The 16,114-nt window shown below is 31.5% G+C and overlaps 2 protein-coding genes across 3 annotated transcripts in view; one reads left to right on the forward strand and one right to left on the reverse strand.

Moving 5' to 3' along the window:
- Positions 1-2,253, forward strand: part of mnd (L-type amino acid transporter minidiscs) — a 46,309-nt gene extending 44,056 nt beyond the window's left edge. The window contains exons 5-6 of one of the 2 annotated variants that reach the window (XR_013007083.1): positions 65-763; positions 823-2,253. Coding sequence is in view for 1 of the 2 variants with exons in the window: in XM_076413409.1 (XP_076269524.1) it covers positions 65-463 (399 nt within the window). In the remaining variant the exon portion in view is untranslated. Of the gene's footprint in view, positions 1-64 lie in introns of both variants that reach the window. The other variant, XM_076413409.1, reaches the window with a different exon arrangement.
- LOC143202130 (tyrosine aminotransferase) lies at positions 2,239-13,829 on the reverse strand. Its single transcript, XM_076413417.1, has 6 exons — positions 13,549-13,829; positions 8,783-9,071; positions 6,987-7,184; positions 5,365-5,617; positions 4,983-5,231; positions 2,239-2,430 (listed from the first exon to the last, which is right to left on the reverse strand). The coding sequence occupies exons 1-6, from the start codon at positions 13,727-13,729 to the stop codon at positions 2,320-2,322; spliced, it is 1,281 nt and encodes a 426-aa protein (XP_076269532.1). The 5' UTR covers positions 13,730-13,829; the 3' UTR covers positions 2,239-2,319.
- Between the last annotated feature and the right edge of the window lie 2,285 nt (positions 13,830-16,114).

The raw sequence follows: 16,114 nt of genomic DNA on the forward strand, positions 1-16,114 counted from the left end.
ATAATATATTAATAAATACATATTGAGTAAAATTCCTTTGGTGATTTTTTCTATTATTTTTCAGTGCATCATCACCTTGGCCCAACTTTTGGTAGCGGACGTCTACATCCTCATCAACTATGTCCAGTTCGTGGAAGCCCTGTTCATCACCATCAGCGTCCTGGGGTTGCTCTACATGCGATACACCCGACCAGAAGCTCTACGACCGATAAAAGTGAATTTCGCCCTTCCCTGCATATTCTTCCTCATCTGCACTTTCCTAGTCACCTTTCCCTGTTATGCGAGTCCCGTCGAAGTAGGCGTTGGCCTATCGTTCGTTCTTTTCGGTATACCGGTATATTACGTTACCATCTGGTGGAAACATAAACCTAGTTGGTTACAGAATTTCTTCGACGATTGCAACGACTGGTGCGCGAAACTGTTTATGTGTGTGCCAGAACAAGTATCTGATAAAGAGCAGTGAAGGATATTAGTAATATTTATATGAACTTTTATTAAATGTGTAAAATAATTAGTTATAATGTTGTTCATGTCCCACAATATTCCATTTATCAACATTTGATGTTGTTAATGAGTTTATTGACCTATTGGTAATATTTAAGCAATATTTATTGTTTGTATCATGATATTTTATTCGATTTTTGTTTTTTTTGCAAGTATTGTTGCTAATTATATAAACATTTGTAATAGTGGTTAGAAGAAAATATGAAAGTTGGATTTACGTTAAAACTGAAATAATTTCTATAGAAGTACATTATGACAGGTAAGAGTAATTGGTTGTTATGAAAGAACTTGATTGATTTGTTTAAATTTTCATTGTAGACACATGTAGAGAAAAGACTTGATCATCAAGACATTTGAATGGTTCTTAAACAGCGTCTGTCACACATTTGTTTCTGAAGAATACGTTCACTAATTTGTACTATTCTTCATCCAGATAATTTAGGATTTTTAACTTGGAAAATTATATCTTAAATTTCTATACATCCAGGACATATTTCTTAGATCGAAGACGCATTATAATCAGCTAATATTGATAATAATTTAGTAACAAAAAATAAAAGGCTAAACTTACTGTACTGTAAAAGCTATATTATGTATACAGATAAATGGTACACAAACGGACACTAAACAAACAAATAGAAAATAAATAGAAACAAACTAGAATGAATCAATAAAATGTCTTCGTGGGTCTTAGCATCCCAATTGAAACTAACCAATAAGAAGGCTCGAAAAGGTGATTGCGGTGTCATTTAGTTTTTGGACGACGTGAACAATTGCTCAAGATCATCTATAAAATTTAGTTGAAACATGTAAGTTTCAACCATATCAACTGTTTTATGTTCAAAATAATACAACTTTACCACTATTTATAATATTAATAACAATTGAAACTATTCAATTTGCTACCAAAATAATTATTCTTAAAATGTAGAGCCTTAAAAACTCTGTTTAAGCTAATTCTTCCTTTATTATATCATAGTTAGTAATAATGTTTTTTATTATGAACAAATATTCTCGAATTTAATAAATATTTATATTAATTTAAACGGTTCAGCGACACATTTCAAATGTTTTATTCCATTAACTGAGTAATATTTTTTAAATTATCAGAGCAAGCCATTCCTTTATTATTTATTTATATACCATTCTATTTATATATCATATTAATTATTTTAAAATTAGGTAGAAACGTTAATTTTTAAGAAGCGATTATTTAGGAGCAGCTATTATATTTATATTATTGTTTGTTATTTATATTTTTAATAGGAAATGATTTTAGATTACATATCTTGTTATTTTATTAATTGTTTATTAACTTAAGCAGGATGAGCTTAATATCTAATATAACACAATAATACGAATATAATAAATAGGTATTCATATATAATTCCACACACCACATAGCGAATTCTTTCTACCCTACTTTGTTTTAAGGTATTGGGTTATTTTATTAAGTATTAAATTATGTCTGTTACAGGTTGTCACAGTTCAAAAACTGTTGTAATATGACCTTACTACGATTCACATGTAGCTTTAAATATACTTCTTTTGTGCCTTAAGTGGATAATGCTATGCTCAAAAGACGTAACTGATAATATAGTGTAATAAACACGTACGCATTGTCACTACTGAATGTGTCAATTGTAATATAATTATCTTTTAAAACATTATTTTTTATAATTATAATTTTGTATATAAATTGAATCGGGTGCTTTTTATAACAGTAAATAAAACAATTCTTTTTATAAACATTAGTTTAATTCAGTTGAAGCCAGAAAATGTAAAGCGGGGCAATCAGGTAATATGCCTTAAGATTTATTCAACATAATAACGATTGCAGAACTGGTTGATCCTTTTACAGGCCTCTTCAATTACCTCGATAGGTGGCGTGATCACGATTCTGGCAAAGCTGGGAATGCCAAAACACTAAAAATATTGTTTAGATATAATTTAAATTATTTAAAATATTTAATGACTTTAAAATATATTAAGATCTTATATAATTTATATTCCAACATTTTTTATGTCGAATTAATTGCCTATCTTAATTTGTAAATTCATTTCAAAATCAAACAATTTTTTTCTCAATTTGTTTTACTTAAAAAGTTGTCAATACGTGTCGAATATGTAATCAGCCTACAAAATTCGCCTGGCTGTTAAAAGTCTCCAAAATTTATAAAAACATTAATAATAATTATTACAGGTTATAAACCGGCAAACTTTGTCTTAGTGCTTTATAATATTATTTTTATTAAACACCACAAAGTGATTTTGTGACATAACAATGTTTTGTCACGTATTTCAAGATCATTGAATCTTGCTCTAGAATAAATGCTTCTTGGGTTCTACCCCATCTATAATATTATTTTTTCACAAAATTTCTTCCATATTTTTCCTAAGAAGTTTCCAATAGAGTTTTCTAACATGGCATTCAGTAATACTACAAGAAATCCAATATTTAATACCTATAATTGTACATAATAAATTTGCTATTTACCTTAAAAGACTTTAAAATTAAATCTAATATCTAATATATTACTTACACACGTGCAATTTCTAAAATATCCATTAGATGTTCTTTAGAATAATTTGAGCCAGTAGAATTTAATGGATTGTTTACTATAAGCGCTTTGGTGTTCTTATCGATCTGGGACTTCAGGTGTTCTAGGTCTACCTCCCATTTATTGATCGTTTAGTCAAAATAACAGGGAACAAATATCATCAGTATGTCGAATTAATTGCCTATCTTAATTTGTAAATTAATTTCAAAATCAAACGATTTTTTTCTCATTTTATTTTACTTAAAGAGCTGTGAATACGTGCTGTCTGATAGGTTCGAATATGTAATCAGCCTGCAAAATTCATTATTTCAACAAAAACATTAATAATTATTATTATAGGTTAAAAACCGGCAAACTGTGTCTTAGAACTTTACTTGTTTTGATAAATTTATATATATATATATATATATATATATATATATATATATATATATATATATATATATATATATATATATATTATACTTGATAACATTATTTTTGTTTCATTATTGTATTTAGATCAGAATTTTGTTATGTCACAGACAAAACTGATACTGCAAAACTCAAAGTTAATACGACATTGCAACGTTTTAACGTTATAAATTTAGATGACGTGGTTCATAATTTTATTGAGCGCTCTATAAAAATCCTTCCAATAAAACATCCAATGCATGTCATAGATGACGTTGAATATACTACCAAATACACTTTTTAAAAATGTTAATTTCCTTTTAAACTATGAGGGGATATTTCCTTCTCATTTTACCCTAGTTAAAAAGAAATAGATATGTTACTGTTTGATACATTCCAAAATAAATCCAAATCAGTCAATCAAATTCGATTTGGTACTGGTCGACCAGGTTGTCAAATGTCTACAAAATTCTTCAAAGCATTAGTCATATTAATTAAATGTTACTAACCAGTAAATGCTGTAAACTAAGGCTTTAAGTTAATGCGGTGAGGTTGCGACGTACTGACGTCACACATTTTGATGACGCGATTGGGTTCCTTTATTGGATAGACTATATTCACGGAATTTACACAGCACTACTTTGTTAAAAACGATGATACAGACGGAATTCTTGACGAGACTGTTGATGGTAATCATATAAAAATAATTTGTTTATACATTTACGAAATAATGGATGAAATGCGAATTTATCAATATATATTTTTGAAGTATATTTCTTCTTCTAGTATTAGAGATAAATTCAATCATAAAAAACTAATCATTAGACAAATAAATTGATGTTAAAAGATGTACAGCAGATGGTGTTTCTGTGTATTAAATTGGATTGAGTAGATTTGTAACCAATTTCATGATGAACCCTCACCAACACGCTTCACTTTTCGTTATGTATCAGTTTGTCGAAGTATGGATAAAAAACTTTTCAATACACTGAAAATTGTTCTGAGTAAATCGCATTTGCGGCATTTTTACTTTTTTACTTCAATTTTAAGAAAAAGGCAGCTAAAGGTAATCGAATGCTGTGTGAATGAAGTCTATTGCAAGATTGCTCCAGTTGAACTTTTAAAAGTGGCGATTTTGACTCCAAAGACAGTGTTCTGGAGAGCCAAAAAACTTTAAGCTGACGATTTGAAAGCAATCTCGATGATGATCCGTGTAAAATGCTATAAGAATATGCAGAATTATTGGGAGTAAAACAAGACACCATATCCAATAGCTTTAAGAACATCGGAATGATTCAAAAGCTTGGATATTATGTTGCGTACGAAATGAAGCCAAGAGGCATTGAAAGTATCTTACTCTTAGTTTGAGTTATTGATTCTGTTTAATTAGCACGATTTTTTCTGCTGGTTCTCTGCCATCAACGCAATAATATAAAATTTATTCTATGAATAAAACTTATTACATGGGAAAAAAACTTATTTGTACATCCGTAAGTTGACTAATTAAAGAAATGAGACATATACCTCTCCAGGCAAGCAGAAAATCGATTCTTCCTCCATTAGCCTTTTAATGAGATCTATGTCATCTTTGAAAGGAAAATGTTTCATGTCGAATTGTATTACCATGTAGAGAGTCGCTTCGGGCAGATACGCCGTCAGTCCTTTTATTTTACTTAATTTATCGAAAGCAAACATCGCCTGGTGCGACAGTTTCTCGGTAACTCCCTGGTAAAACGATTGAGGCGTCCTCTTGAATATTTGCGGTAAAGCACCCTGAAACATAAATTATTTAATTATAAATATGACCGGCGCATTCGCCAAAATACAAAACATATTTTATATTTGACAGACCTTTTTATTACAGTCTGATTTTATTTAATTATTATTTAATATTTGTAATAAATACCTGTATCAGAGTGTTGGAGCCTAAAGATTTTTGGCACAGGCATGTTAAAAATGGCCGAAGGTTTCTCATTACGTTAAGCTTATCGTATATTGCGACCCATCCCATTCGCCACCCAGGTACTAGGAATTGTTTTCCCAATCCACCACAAATTAATATAGGTACGTCCGAGCCAAGGGATGCAATTGGGACAAACTTCTTTCCCGGAAATACTAGACCGCCATATATCTCATCAGCAATTATGGGGATGCGATGCCTAGAAATTGATTTATTGCCATAATAAATGTTAACAATAATTTTTTTATTACATTGTATATTAATATGCTTAGTAAAATCTTAATTTGTAAATTAATGTATTATATTATTCTGCTGTACATGCATCAATACACACTGAAGACAAATTCATCACTACTACACTATACAAATTCAAATGTTAATCTTCTGATTTCCTGCGCTGCATTGCTTCCACGTTGCCGTGATTTAGTAACCTAATTTCATGTTTTATGTGAAATCTTGGATAATTTTATTTTAGCAGCTTTGGGTTAGCAGTCAGCCTTATATTTTAATATAACTCCATATTTAAATTTTATCCAAATAGGCTTTATAATTTATTGATAAGCCAGTATCTTTGATTTTAGACCAAGTTAGGAATAACTTCCGGCTCACAAGTATAGTCGTTTGATTGTGAGTATCTACTTTGCTTCTTGACTAATTGATGTTTCTAGTTTAACCTGTTATCAAAATTGAAGCCGAGAGCCCTTGAGAACTTAGGCATCTCTCAAATAATGATGACAGGATGGGCGGTAACAATTTTCTCATCTTTTATTGTGAAAATACCTGTGAAATGTCCAGGAATATTGCAGGGTAGTATTAATTTTCTTCGGAATACTTATCAGTATCTGCTCTTACTTCATCACTTGGTTCAAATTATTTAAATGATGAATACATTTTAATAGCAGTTTTTTTAAATTATCAAATTCGACTTGTTCTGCTGGATTGCCATGCTTCAGTCTCAGACAAGCATTAAATATGTATCTCAACATGATGATTACTTTTTGTGCCAGTTATTTCAATAACCCAGATGAAATATCATCAATTTCAGGAGTATTATGAAGATTGAGGTTGTTAATTACTGTAATAACTTCCACAACAGAAACCTGCTTCATAGCTATTTCAGGCTGATAACCAGGCCAATCATAATTTATCATCGTATATGATAACTGTAAATTAATGTTGATAATTGTATGATTATTTATATAGGCAATAATATATGTTTTGGGAAGAGAAAGTTCAAAGATAATATACCAGAGGGGATTGCTAGTACTAGTGCTACTAAAACACCACAAAGTGATTTTGTTACATAACAATGTTTTGTCACGTATTTCAAGATTATTGAATCTTGCTCTAGAATAAATGCTTCTTGGCTTCCACCCCATCTATAATATTATTTTTTCACAAAATTTCTTCCATATTTTCCTAAGAAGTTTCCAATAGAGTTTTCTAACATGACATTCAGTAATACTACAAGAAATCCAATATTTAATACACATAATTGTACATAATAAATTTGCTATTTACCTTAAAAGTCTTTAAAAATAAAATCTAATATCTAATATATTACTTACACACGTGCAATTTCTAAAATATCCATCAGATGTTCTCTAGAATAATTTGAGCCAGCAGGATTTAATGGATTGTTTACTATAATCGCTTTGGTGTTCTTATCGATCTGGGACTTCAGGTGTTCTAGGTCTACCTCCCATTTTTTTTCTGGTATAAGATTATACGATCTGACATTTACACCAAGAGTGCCTGCTATAGTTCTGTAAATATGTTTTAGATTTGATAAATATATTAGGTCTAATGTTTATTTTGTGTTACGCATACAAAAACTACAGTAAAAATAAATTATGTCAAAAAAGCGCCAGAAATTATTCGTTAGGATTTGAAGAGATTATCAAAACATTATTATCACTAAGAAATCATATCCATGCCACATCATAGAGAAAAAAACCTAACACCAACACACCAGTTTGGGTTTATTAACATGCATTCAACAGTAGACCTTGTCCACAGAAAAACAGATGTTATTGAAAAAGCCTACGAAAGTAAACAGCTATATTCTTAGATGTAGCACAAGCATTCGAGCTTTAGTTTGGCATGAAGGCCTTGTTCATAGTCTACAGAAAATGTTACCAAAACAACACTCCGAACTAGTGAAATCGTACATTACAGCCAGACTGTTTAGAGTTAAACAAGAAGAAGCTTACTCTAGAATAAAAGAAGCTAAAGCTACCACAAGGAAGTGTACTGGAACCAATGCTTTATCTACTCTACACTTGTGATATACCACAAATGGAGAATATTACGATGGCTACATTTGCTGATGATACTACGATTATAGCTGTCAGAGACAAAAGTGAAGAAACCACACGAAAATAATTGGACACAAGCTTGGAAAATAAAAGAAACCTGTGCATGTGCAGTTCACCTACAATCAGACCGTACAGCGCCAATAATATTTAATAATACTATCATTCCATATAGCAACAACGCTAAATATCTCGGAATAAATCGTGATGCAAAACTTGTCTGTAAGGAACATACAAAGAAGGAATGGAACTGGATATGAAATAAAGGAAAATGTATTGGCTAATTGGAAGAAAATCACAATTATCAGTACATAATAAATTGTTATTATATAAGCAAATACTAAAACCTATATGGACATACGGAGTTCAATTATGGGGATGCAGAGTGACATAAACAAAATACAAAATTTTCAGAACAAAGTCCTGAGAAGTATTGTATCAAATACTACAGGACTGACTACCTACATCGAAACCTTCAGATACTCACAGTCAGTCAACAAATCAAGAGAATAGCAAGGGGGCATGAGGGAAGACTCCATTCTCATGAGAATATTGAAGTACTGCAACTTTTGGATACCACCAGAGCAGGACACAAACTCAATAGAATCAAACCATCTCATCTTGTGGAGTGTTATGTAGTGAGGTGCATAAAAATATATTTTATATATATAATATTTTCATATATAAAGTTGTATAAAAACATCAGAAGCAATTGAAATGTAGTGGCTGATTTGTACTACGCATCAACGTCATCAATTAAAATTAACATCGCTAAATGGAATGAAACAGTGACGAAATGAAATTCATCGAAAAAATAGATTTATGAAAAAAAACTTGAATTTTCCTTTAAGACAATGCACCATCTTAAAAGATTATTACTGTGAGCAAATTTCTGACCAAAAATCTTGACGATTGGATTAATCGTTAGTATAAATAGATTATTTCCGAAGTTGTGTTATTTGAAAACGATAAAAAATATTTTGTGTTTTTATGATCACCTTCTGGAAATGTTTAGCAGTTTTTGTTATAAAATTAAAAAAAGATCTCACCTGTAAATAGGAAACTCTGGTCGAGGTATGAGTAAATTATGTCCCTTAGTGGCATCAGTTAAGACAGTGATACAAATATCTAAAGCGTTCGTGCATCCGTTACAGAGAATCACGTCTTCGTGGGCGAATTTGACACCATCAGAGCTTAAATGTTCCGCAACGGCTTGCCTCCCTGACTGATGTCCAACAACAGCGGTGTAACCATTGTAAGAGCCTCCATTGATAACCTCAACAAGAGAATCTATTATTTCTTTGCAGGGATTCAAATTTCCGAATACTGCAGGATCTCCTAAAAATTAAAAGAACGTGATAAAGGGAACATATGCTAGGCTAACAAAATAATTGAAAACTTCTAAAAATAATGAATCTAATACTGACATATTTACATATTGTCAGCGACATATCGATAACCCATTATTTTAAATATTATAGTAATCCTAGAGCGGCACTTCAACCCATTAATAAAGAAATAAACTTTTCTTAACATCTAAAAACTAGGGTTGTGAATTAATTGTAGGCCATTCCGCGACGTCCAACATCGAGACACACTATAATCGCCTTTTCGATCAATTTTATTTGTTATGCGCGAAGGCATTTGATCATTTAATTTCTATGGTGCGTTTGTAGTTTTTTTTTGGGTTCCATTTTCTGTGCGGGGTATAAAGATACTCATTTTAACATGTTTTTACTTTTTCGTGACTAAATTATAATCAAAATTGATTAGTTATAATGCATATTAGTTCTAAGAAGTTTAATCGGGTGTACAGAAAGCAAAAAAAAAGACGAGACAGCGTTTTCCTTTCAAGAAGTTTACGACTCTATTGAAAAAATAAGTAGATCATATATAAATTATTATAGGGAGAAAAAAACCTAATGCCTACACGCCAGTTTGGGTTAATTAACAGACATTCAACAATTGACCAGGTGCATAGAATAAAAAATGTATTTTAAAAATACTATGAAGGTATATTCAGCTATATGTTTAGATGCAGCACAAGTATTCGAAAAGATATGGCATGACGGCCTTGTTCATAAGTTTTGAAGTAGACATTAGATCCGTAGAGGAGTCCGGACCGAATGGAGATGAGAAGTTTGCTAGAAGGGCAGATCAGAGAAGCAGGTTTGCTATCCCCGAACCTTTCTGGATTGCTTTCTGGATTTGGGAATGCCAACCGAACCGTCGGTCGAAGTGGAGACTTAGGTACGTGACGTCATTCAGCCATGGAATTATTGCGGTATCGATCTTAATTTTCGAGGCGCGCACTGCGTAACGCTTCTTATGGAAAATGACGGTCTGAGTTTTCAAGTTGATTTGCAAGCTCCAGAATTTGAACCACTTGACCGTATGATCGAGCTGCTTCTGTAAACGTTCATGAATTGTAACTTCGAACCTGGCTACAGTGAAGAAAGCAATGTCGTCAGCGTCAGTATGCTCTTTTCTCGGCAGATCTTAAATAAAGAGGTTAAATAAGGCTAGGGCCAGCGAGGAACCTTGAGGTACGCCAGCATCGATTTGTTTTCGACTGGAAAGTGTTTTTCTGATCTTGACCTGGAAAGATCTGTCCAATAGATTGGACTTGATGAGAGCGGTTAGGTCTTCTGGGAGGCCTAACCGCACGCATATTGGGATCAAACCGTCGTGCCAGACCTTGTCGAGAGCCTTGGTTAGATCCAAAAGGACTACAACAGAACAGTAGTAATAAATTAATTTGTAGATTAAGATTGTATTAAGCATATTCAATGTAAGATGTAATTAATTAAAAAAATTGGCAGATATAATTTGAAAAATACAGATTTTAAACCTTTTTGTAGTATAATACATAACGGTTTTCAGGACAATATACCACATATATTATAAGATCTATGTATTCGGGATTAAAGAAGCTATTAGAATTGTAACAAGGAAAGTTTAGAACTATCGTTTAGAAGTTTAAAAAGAATACAATATTTTAAATGGAAAAATTTAATTTTAGTTAATAAAACTAAAGATATTACACTAACCAAACAATACAACAAAATAAGATGGAGCTTGTTATTTAAAAAAATATCCCAAAATATTTTATTAACATTTAATAAAGCTATTATTTAAATGATTTATTTTTTACGTTAAAAATTATTTAGATAGTAGATATGCCACACGTGTTGTAAAACACGAGTACATTGGATTACTACAATTTAGGATTAATAATGTTGTATATTATAGCCTTGAAAATAAAGACAATAGAATATTTGGTAAAAAATTCCAATTCTCTCTACTTCGTAATAAATAAATTACTGTTTACCTAAATGTTATTTAACAATAATATATGCTAAATGTAAAACCATTATATATTAAATAATTTAAAGTATTTCAATATCACCAAAATTTGTAGATATGTGAATTGTTGTCAATAGGTATATAAAATTGTTGGTTCCTTGTCAGTTATGATTTAGAGGTATTATGCAAAAAAAGAAAATCAGTTACGCCTTGTGATATCGAAATATGTTTTCTAAGTTTGTAAGTTGTCAATTATTTACCAATATTTAGTGAAATATAAGAATAAGTTCATTCTTAATAGCTTTGTGAACAATTTACTGTTTGGATTGGAGAATTTCGCTTTAGATAGATGAGTTGAATACACCTTAGTGGAATATAAACTTTAGGTGATTTAAATAAATTTCACCGCTAGACATGATGCAGTAGTATAGTGAATTACGCTCGTTACACACACATATGCAAGACATATAAATGGTATAAGATATTAGTTCCAAACTAGGAAATATGTCCAAATGCTGTGGCTCTTGAAGTCCTAATATGAAAATTAGAGAGATTGGATCAACAAGCAAACATATTTTAGAGTTTAGTATTACCTTATTTTTACATAAAACGAGTACAACTGGTTTGGAACTTGACTTGGTCTTTGGCAACTTAACATTTTTCAATCGACAACTTTTTTGTGTTCATACGTTTTAAGTTACCAAAACGCCCTACAACTTAAACGCATCCTGGATGGGATAAAAATATTTTATTATTCCACAAGACCTTATAAATTTTTGCGATCATAACATTTCAATTGAAAAGACCCCGGCCTGACACATAGACGGCGCTACTAGAATTAAATTCATATGTTTTTTAGTTAGCCATAAAGATGCGTCTATAAATTTGACAGCTGTCGGAATATTAGTTTGTGAATTATAGCATTTTGAGTGAAACAACTTTTGTTATTGTGGAAAAATGGATAAAAAGGAATTTGACATGATGCCGAGTTTCCAGACACTGCCCCAGGAAAATCAACCATCAAGGATTGGTATGCTAGGTTTAGACGTGGTGAAATGAACACCGATGACGGTGAACGCAGTGGACGTCTAAAAGAGGTTGTTACCGACGAAAACATTAAAAAATCCACAAAATGATTTTGAATGACCGTAAATTGAAACTTAATGAAATAGCAGATACTCTAAAGATATCAACTGCACATGTACATCACATTATTCACGAATATTTGGGTATGAGAAAGTTCTGTGCAAAGTGGGTACTGCGCGACTTCACTTTTGACCAAAAACAACGACGAGTTGATGATTCGGAGCAGTGTTTGAAGATGATTAAGCGTAATAAACCCGAGTTTTTGGGACGATATGTGACAATGGATGAAACATGGCTCCATCATTTCACTCCGAAGTCCAATCGACAGCCATCCGAGTGGACTGCATACGATGAACCCGCTCCAAAGCGTGGGAAAACCCAACAGTCGGCAGGCAATTGGGATGGGCATGGAATAATTTTTATTGACTACCTTTAAAAAGGAATGACCATCAACAGCGACTATTACAGGACCATTTGAAGGACGAAATCGCCGAAAAACGTCCGCATTTGAAGAAAAAGAATGTGCTACTTCACCAAGACATTGCACCGTGTCAAAAATCCATGAATTGGGCTTCGAATTACTTCCTGATCTACCGTATTCTCCAGATCTGGCCCCCAGCGATTATTTCCTGTTCTCAGATCTCAATAGAATGCTTGCTAGGAAGAAATTTTCGTCAAATGAAGAGGAGAACGACAAAACTGCGGCCTGTTTAAAAGCAAAGAACAAATCGAACTACAAAAATGGTATCGAAAAGTTGGAAAGTCGCTATAATCAGTGTATCACCCTTGAAGGGAATTATGTTGAATAAAAAAAACTAATTTTGCCAAAAAATGTGTTTTACTATGGTAGGCCAGGGACTTTTTCAATCATTTCACACAAATTCAATCCACACAAAGTTTACTATGTAGCATGCTTTCGCACAAAATTACTATTTGGGGCGACCACCGTCTTCATTAGTCCATAACTGCACATCCCACTTCATCAACTCCAAGTTGAAGTTGATGTTAAGCACAAAACGATAATAATAGATAATTTTTAACCTACAATGTGGTTACAACAGGATGGTGCTACGTATCACATAACAAGCGCTACTATAAACATATTGCATGAACAGTTTGCCAGTATGATTTCATCTATTGCGGTTAAGACTTCCAAATTTTTACCAATAAATTGCAATTGATCGGCTTCCTTTAAGACAACATTATCTCATCGCTGAAATTAAAGCAGATATAGACAGTATCATTAAAAATTGAACCATTTGAAAGATTAGTTCTTAGAAGAAGGTTCTTAGTTGGAAGATTACAACCAGGGTAAGACATTGCAACTGTAAACATTTCAACTTTACATACAGCGTGATTCATTCATTCATTCAATTATATAGGATTTTTGTTTTATCATAAATATTACATTAAGTATTCTTACCCAAACTTAAATTTATAAAAGGTTTTTTCGGGTTTGGCTTGCATTCCATATTCTCGACAATTTGCCTCACATAATTCCGGCATTTTTTCGCCGCTGTAGACGGTTCTATGTTCCATCCCTCTTCAGCTGTATTGCCCTCGACGGATAAACTATCTGCTTTTTCACCGTTTTCTCTCACCATTTTTCTTAATTAATATTATCTGGGATAAATTAGTTTCAAGATATTATTTATAAAAAGATATATTAACACCTTTCACATTTTATACTCTTCCTCTTACTTATTACAATAATAACAATATAATCAAGTTTAAATCGAGATTATCTTATTGCGAAATCATACTAGCCGATAACGAAATTGTGGTTTGATATAAGTCATCAAGAATACGCAAAATTAAACACGTAAAATCCATTGCGACAATAGTTACAATTAACTTCATTTTATTAGGAATAACAAACGTTTATAATTGTAATCTTAACCCTATTATATTTTATTACAGTAATGATATCACAATATTTCTATCATATAGAAAAAAATCCAACCGCATTTTTTACGTAAACCAGTATATTTACGGTATAAAAAGCAGTAAACATCAGATATATCCAGTATTAAGATTAGTTGTTACAATAAACTTAAATTAACCTTTTAAATTTATATTACTATTCAATGTTAATGTAGTTTCCATGAAAAAATGGTTAACTAAATATTTTATTACATATTAATTAACATTATATATACATTTTTATATTAAAGGACAGGGTACGTATCTCATAAACCGTTTATTATACTATTGCTAATACAAATTTTAATATCTCATAAAGAACTGTTATTCATTCAATGTCAAAACAGCTAGAATATGAGTTACTATAGCGTGATAACCAATTTAAACATATTGCGAAACTTTATCTGAATAAAAATTAAAGAAAGCCTCTAGAAGAAGTCCTCCATCTTTGTAATAACGCCCATTGTCCATATATCTAAAATATATTACTAAAGTCACCAAATTAAACATAATCATTGAAAAACAGTGTAACGACTCTGATAGTATTCCATGGCTTACAGCTAAAATTTTCTTTGATTACCCTTAAATTACATCTTGTTAAGGCACTTTTCAGCGAGACTCCCCTAGAAGGTCATGAATCTTGGTCAAATATTTTAATTTATAGGCAATGTTTCTCCTTTCCTGTATATAGCTATTGATGATGATTAAATTCGAATTTTTTAAATTAAAATTAAAATGCCGGTCTCCCCACAGATTGTATTGGCACAAACATTAACATAGTTAGACTACAAAGAAATTATATTCAACTTAATCAATTCACTTATCAAAAAGGCTCCTCTAGAGATGATCTTCCGAGATAAACTCCGTTCTTATGAAACTACCTAATCTGTTCTGCCAATAACTCCCACCTGACAATTAAAAATATCTCAAATGTCTTCGGCAAATATTATATATTGTTTTCTACAGGAATACAATTGAACAAATGAATATATTATCCACAGTTTAAACCCAAAATGTGTCTAAATGGGACGATGGCCAAATTACATTGAACGTAAATGTGATTATACTAACCATTTAATATATATAGAGCCAAATTTTGTTGCCCTTTAAAAGGATGTTTGTAAAGTGCCATAAAAATCTTAATTATTTTGAAGAAGTTCATTTACTTAAACAAATGTATATTGGCTAAGATACTTGTAATTAAAATTTTGGCTTAAGGCCACATCACAGGAGTCAGAAAAATTAATTCTTCAACAAGCATGTTAAAGGAACACATTAATACAAAATAAAATAATACAATTCGTAGACAAACAAGTTGATACTGATTTTGTAGACACGATATGTTAGTATCGCATGATTGTTTTGTTATATTAATAGATCTTTCAGCTATCTCTTTAACTCTCCGATCTTACCATAATAAGTACCCAGTAATTTTGATATATATATCAAATATTTTAAAAAAATGTTACTGTTCTTTAAAATATTACTTCGCTTACTTGGCTAAGCTTATTGGTAGGCTTTCTCCTTTCTGACATATATGATACAATTTAACCATTTTAATTATCAGATAATTATAATTTACCTCAATACATGTTTGTGTTCAATCAGTATATAACATATTAACAGACACAGACTTAGTCTTAGTAGTATGAGGGAACAAAATATAGGAACTTGCGATAGTCGCGGGTTTGAATCCTGCTAGGGTATGGTCCTAGATTTATGTTTGTGATTGTTTAATATTTGTGATTGTCCTAGGCAAGAGTAACCAGTAACCAGGCTGGGCAAGACCTAAGAGAGAACTCGTCAATCGATAGGCTTAACGCTGAGGACCATGTTTCAGAGCCCACGTTAAACTGTAGATCCAGTCCAGATAAACTCCTAGTTGGTAAAAGGAGACTAAAATATATATAAAAATTTTTTAGAAATAAATAAATTTTTAAGAAATCCCATTTGATTTATTTGTTGGTTTTTTTTTAAATTTAATTGGTCAGTAGGATATGAAGTCAGGGGTTAGTCACGTGATGGGTATGAAATCTAATCTTTCTAATAAAATATTTTCTTCACAG

This window comes from Rhynchophorus ferrugineus, unplaced genomic scaffold, assembly GCF_030347505.1.
Source record: "Rhynchophorus ferrugineus isolate W39M unplaced genomic scaffold, kcgeb_rfMv2 rfM9, whole genome shotgun sequence".
NCBI classification, from domain to species: Eukaryota; Metazoa; Arthropoda; class Insecta; order Coleoptera; family Curculionidae; genus Rhynchophorus; species Rhynchophorus ferrugineus.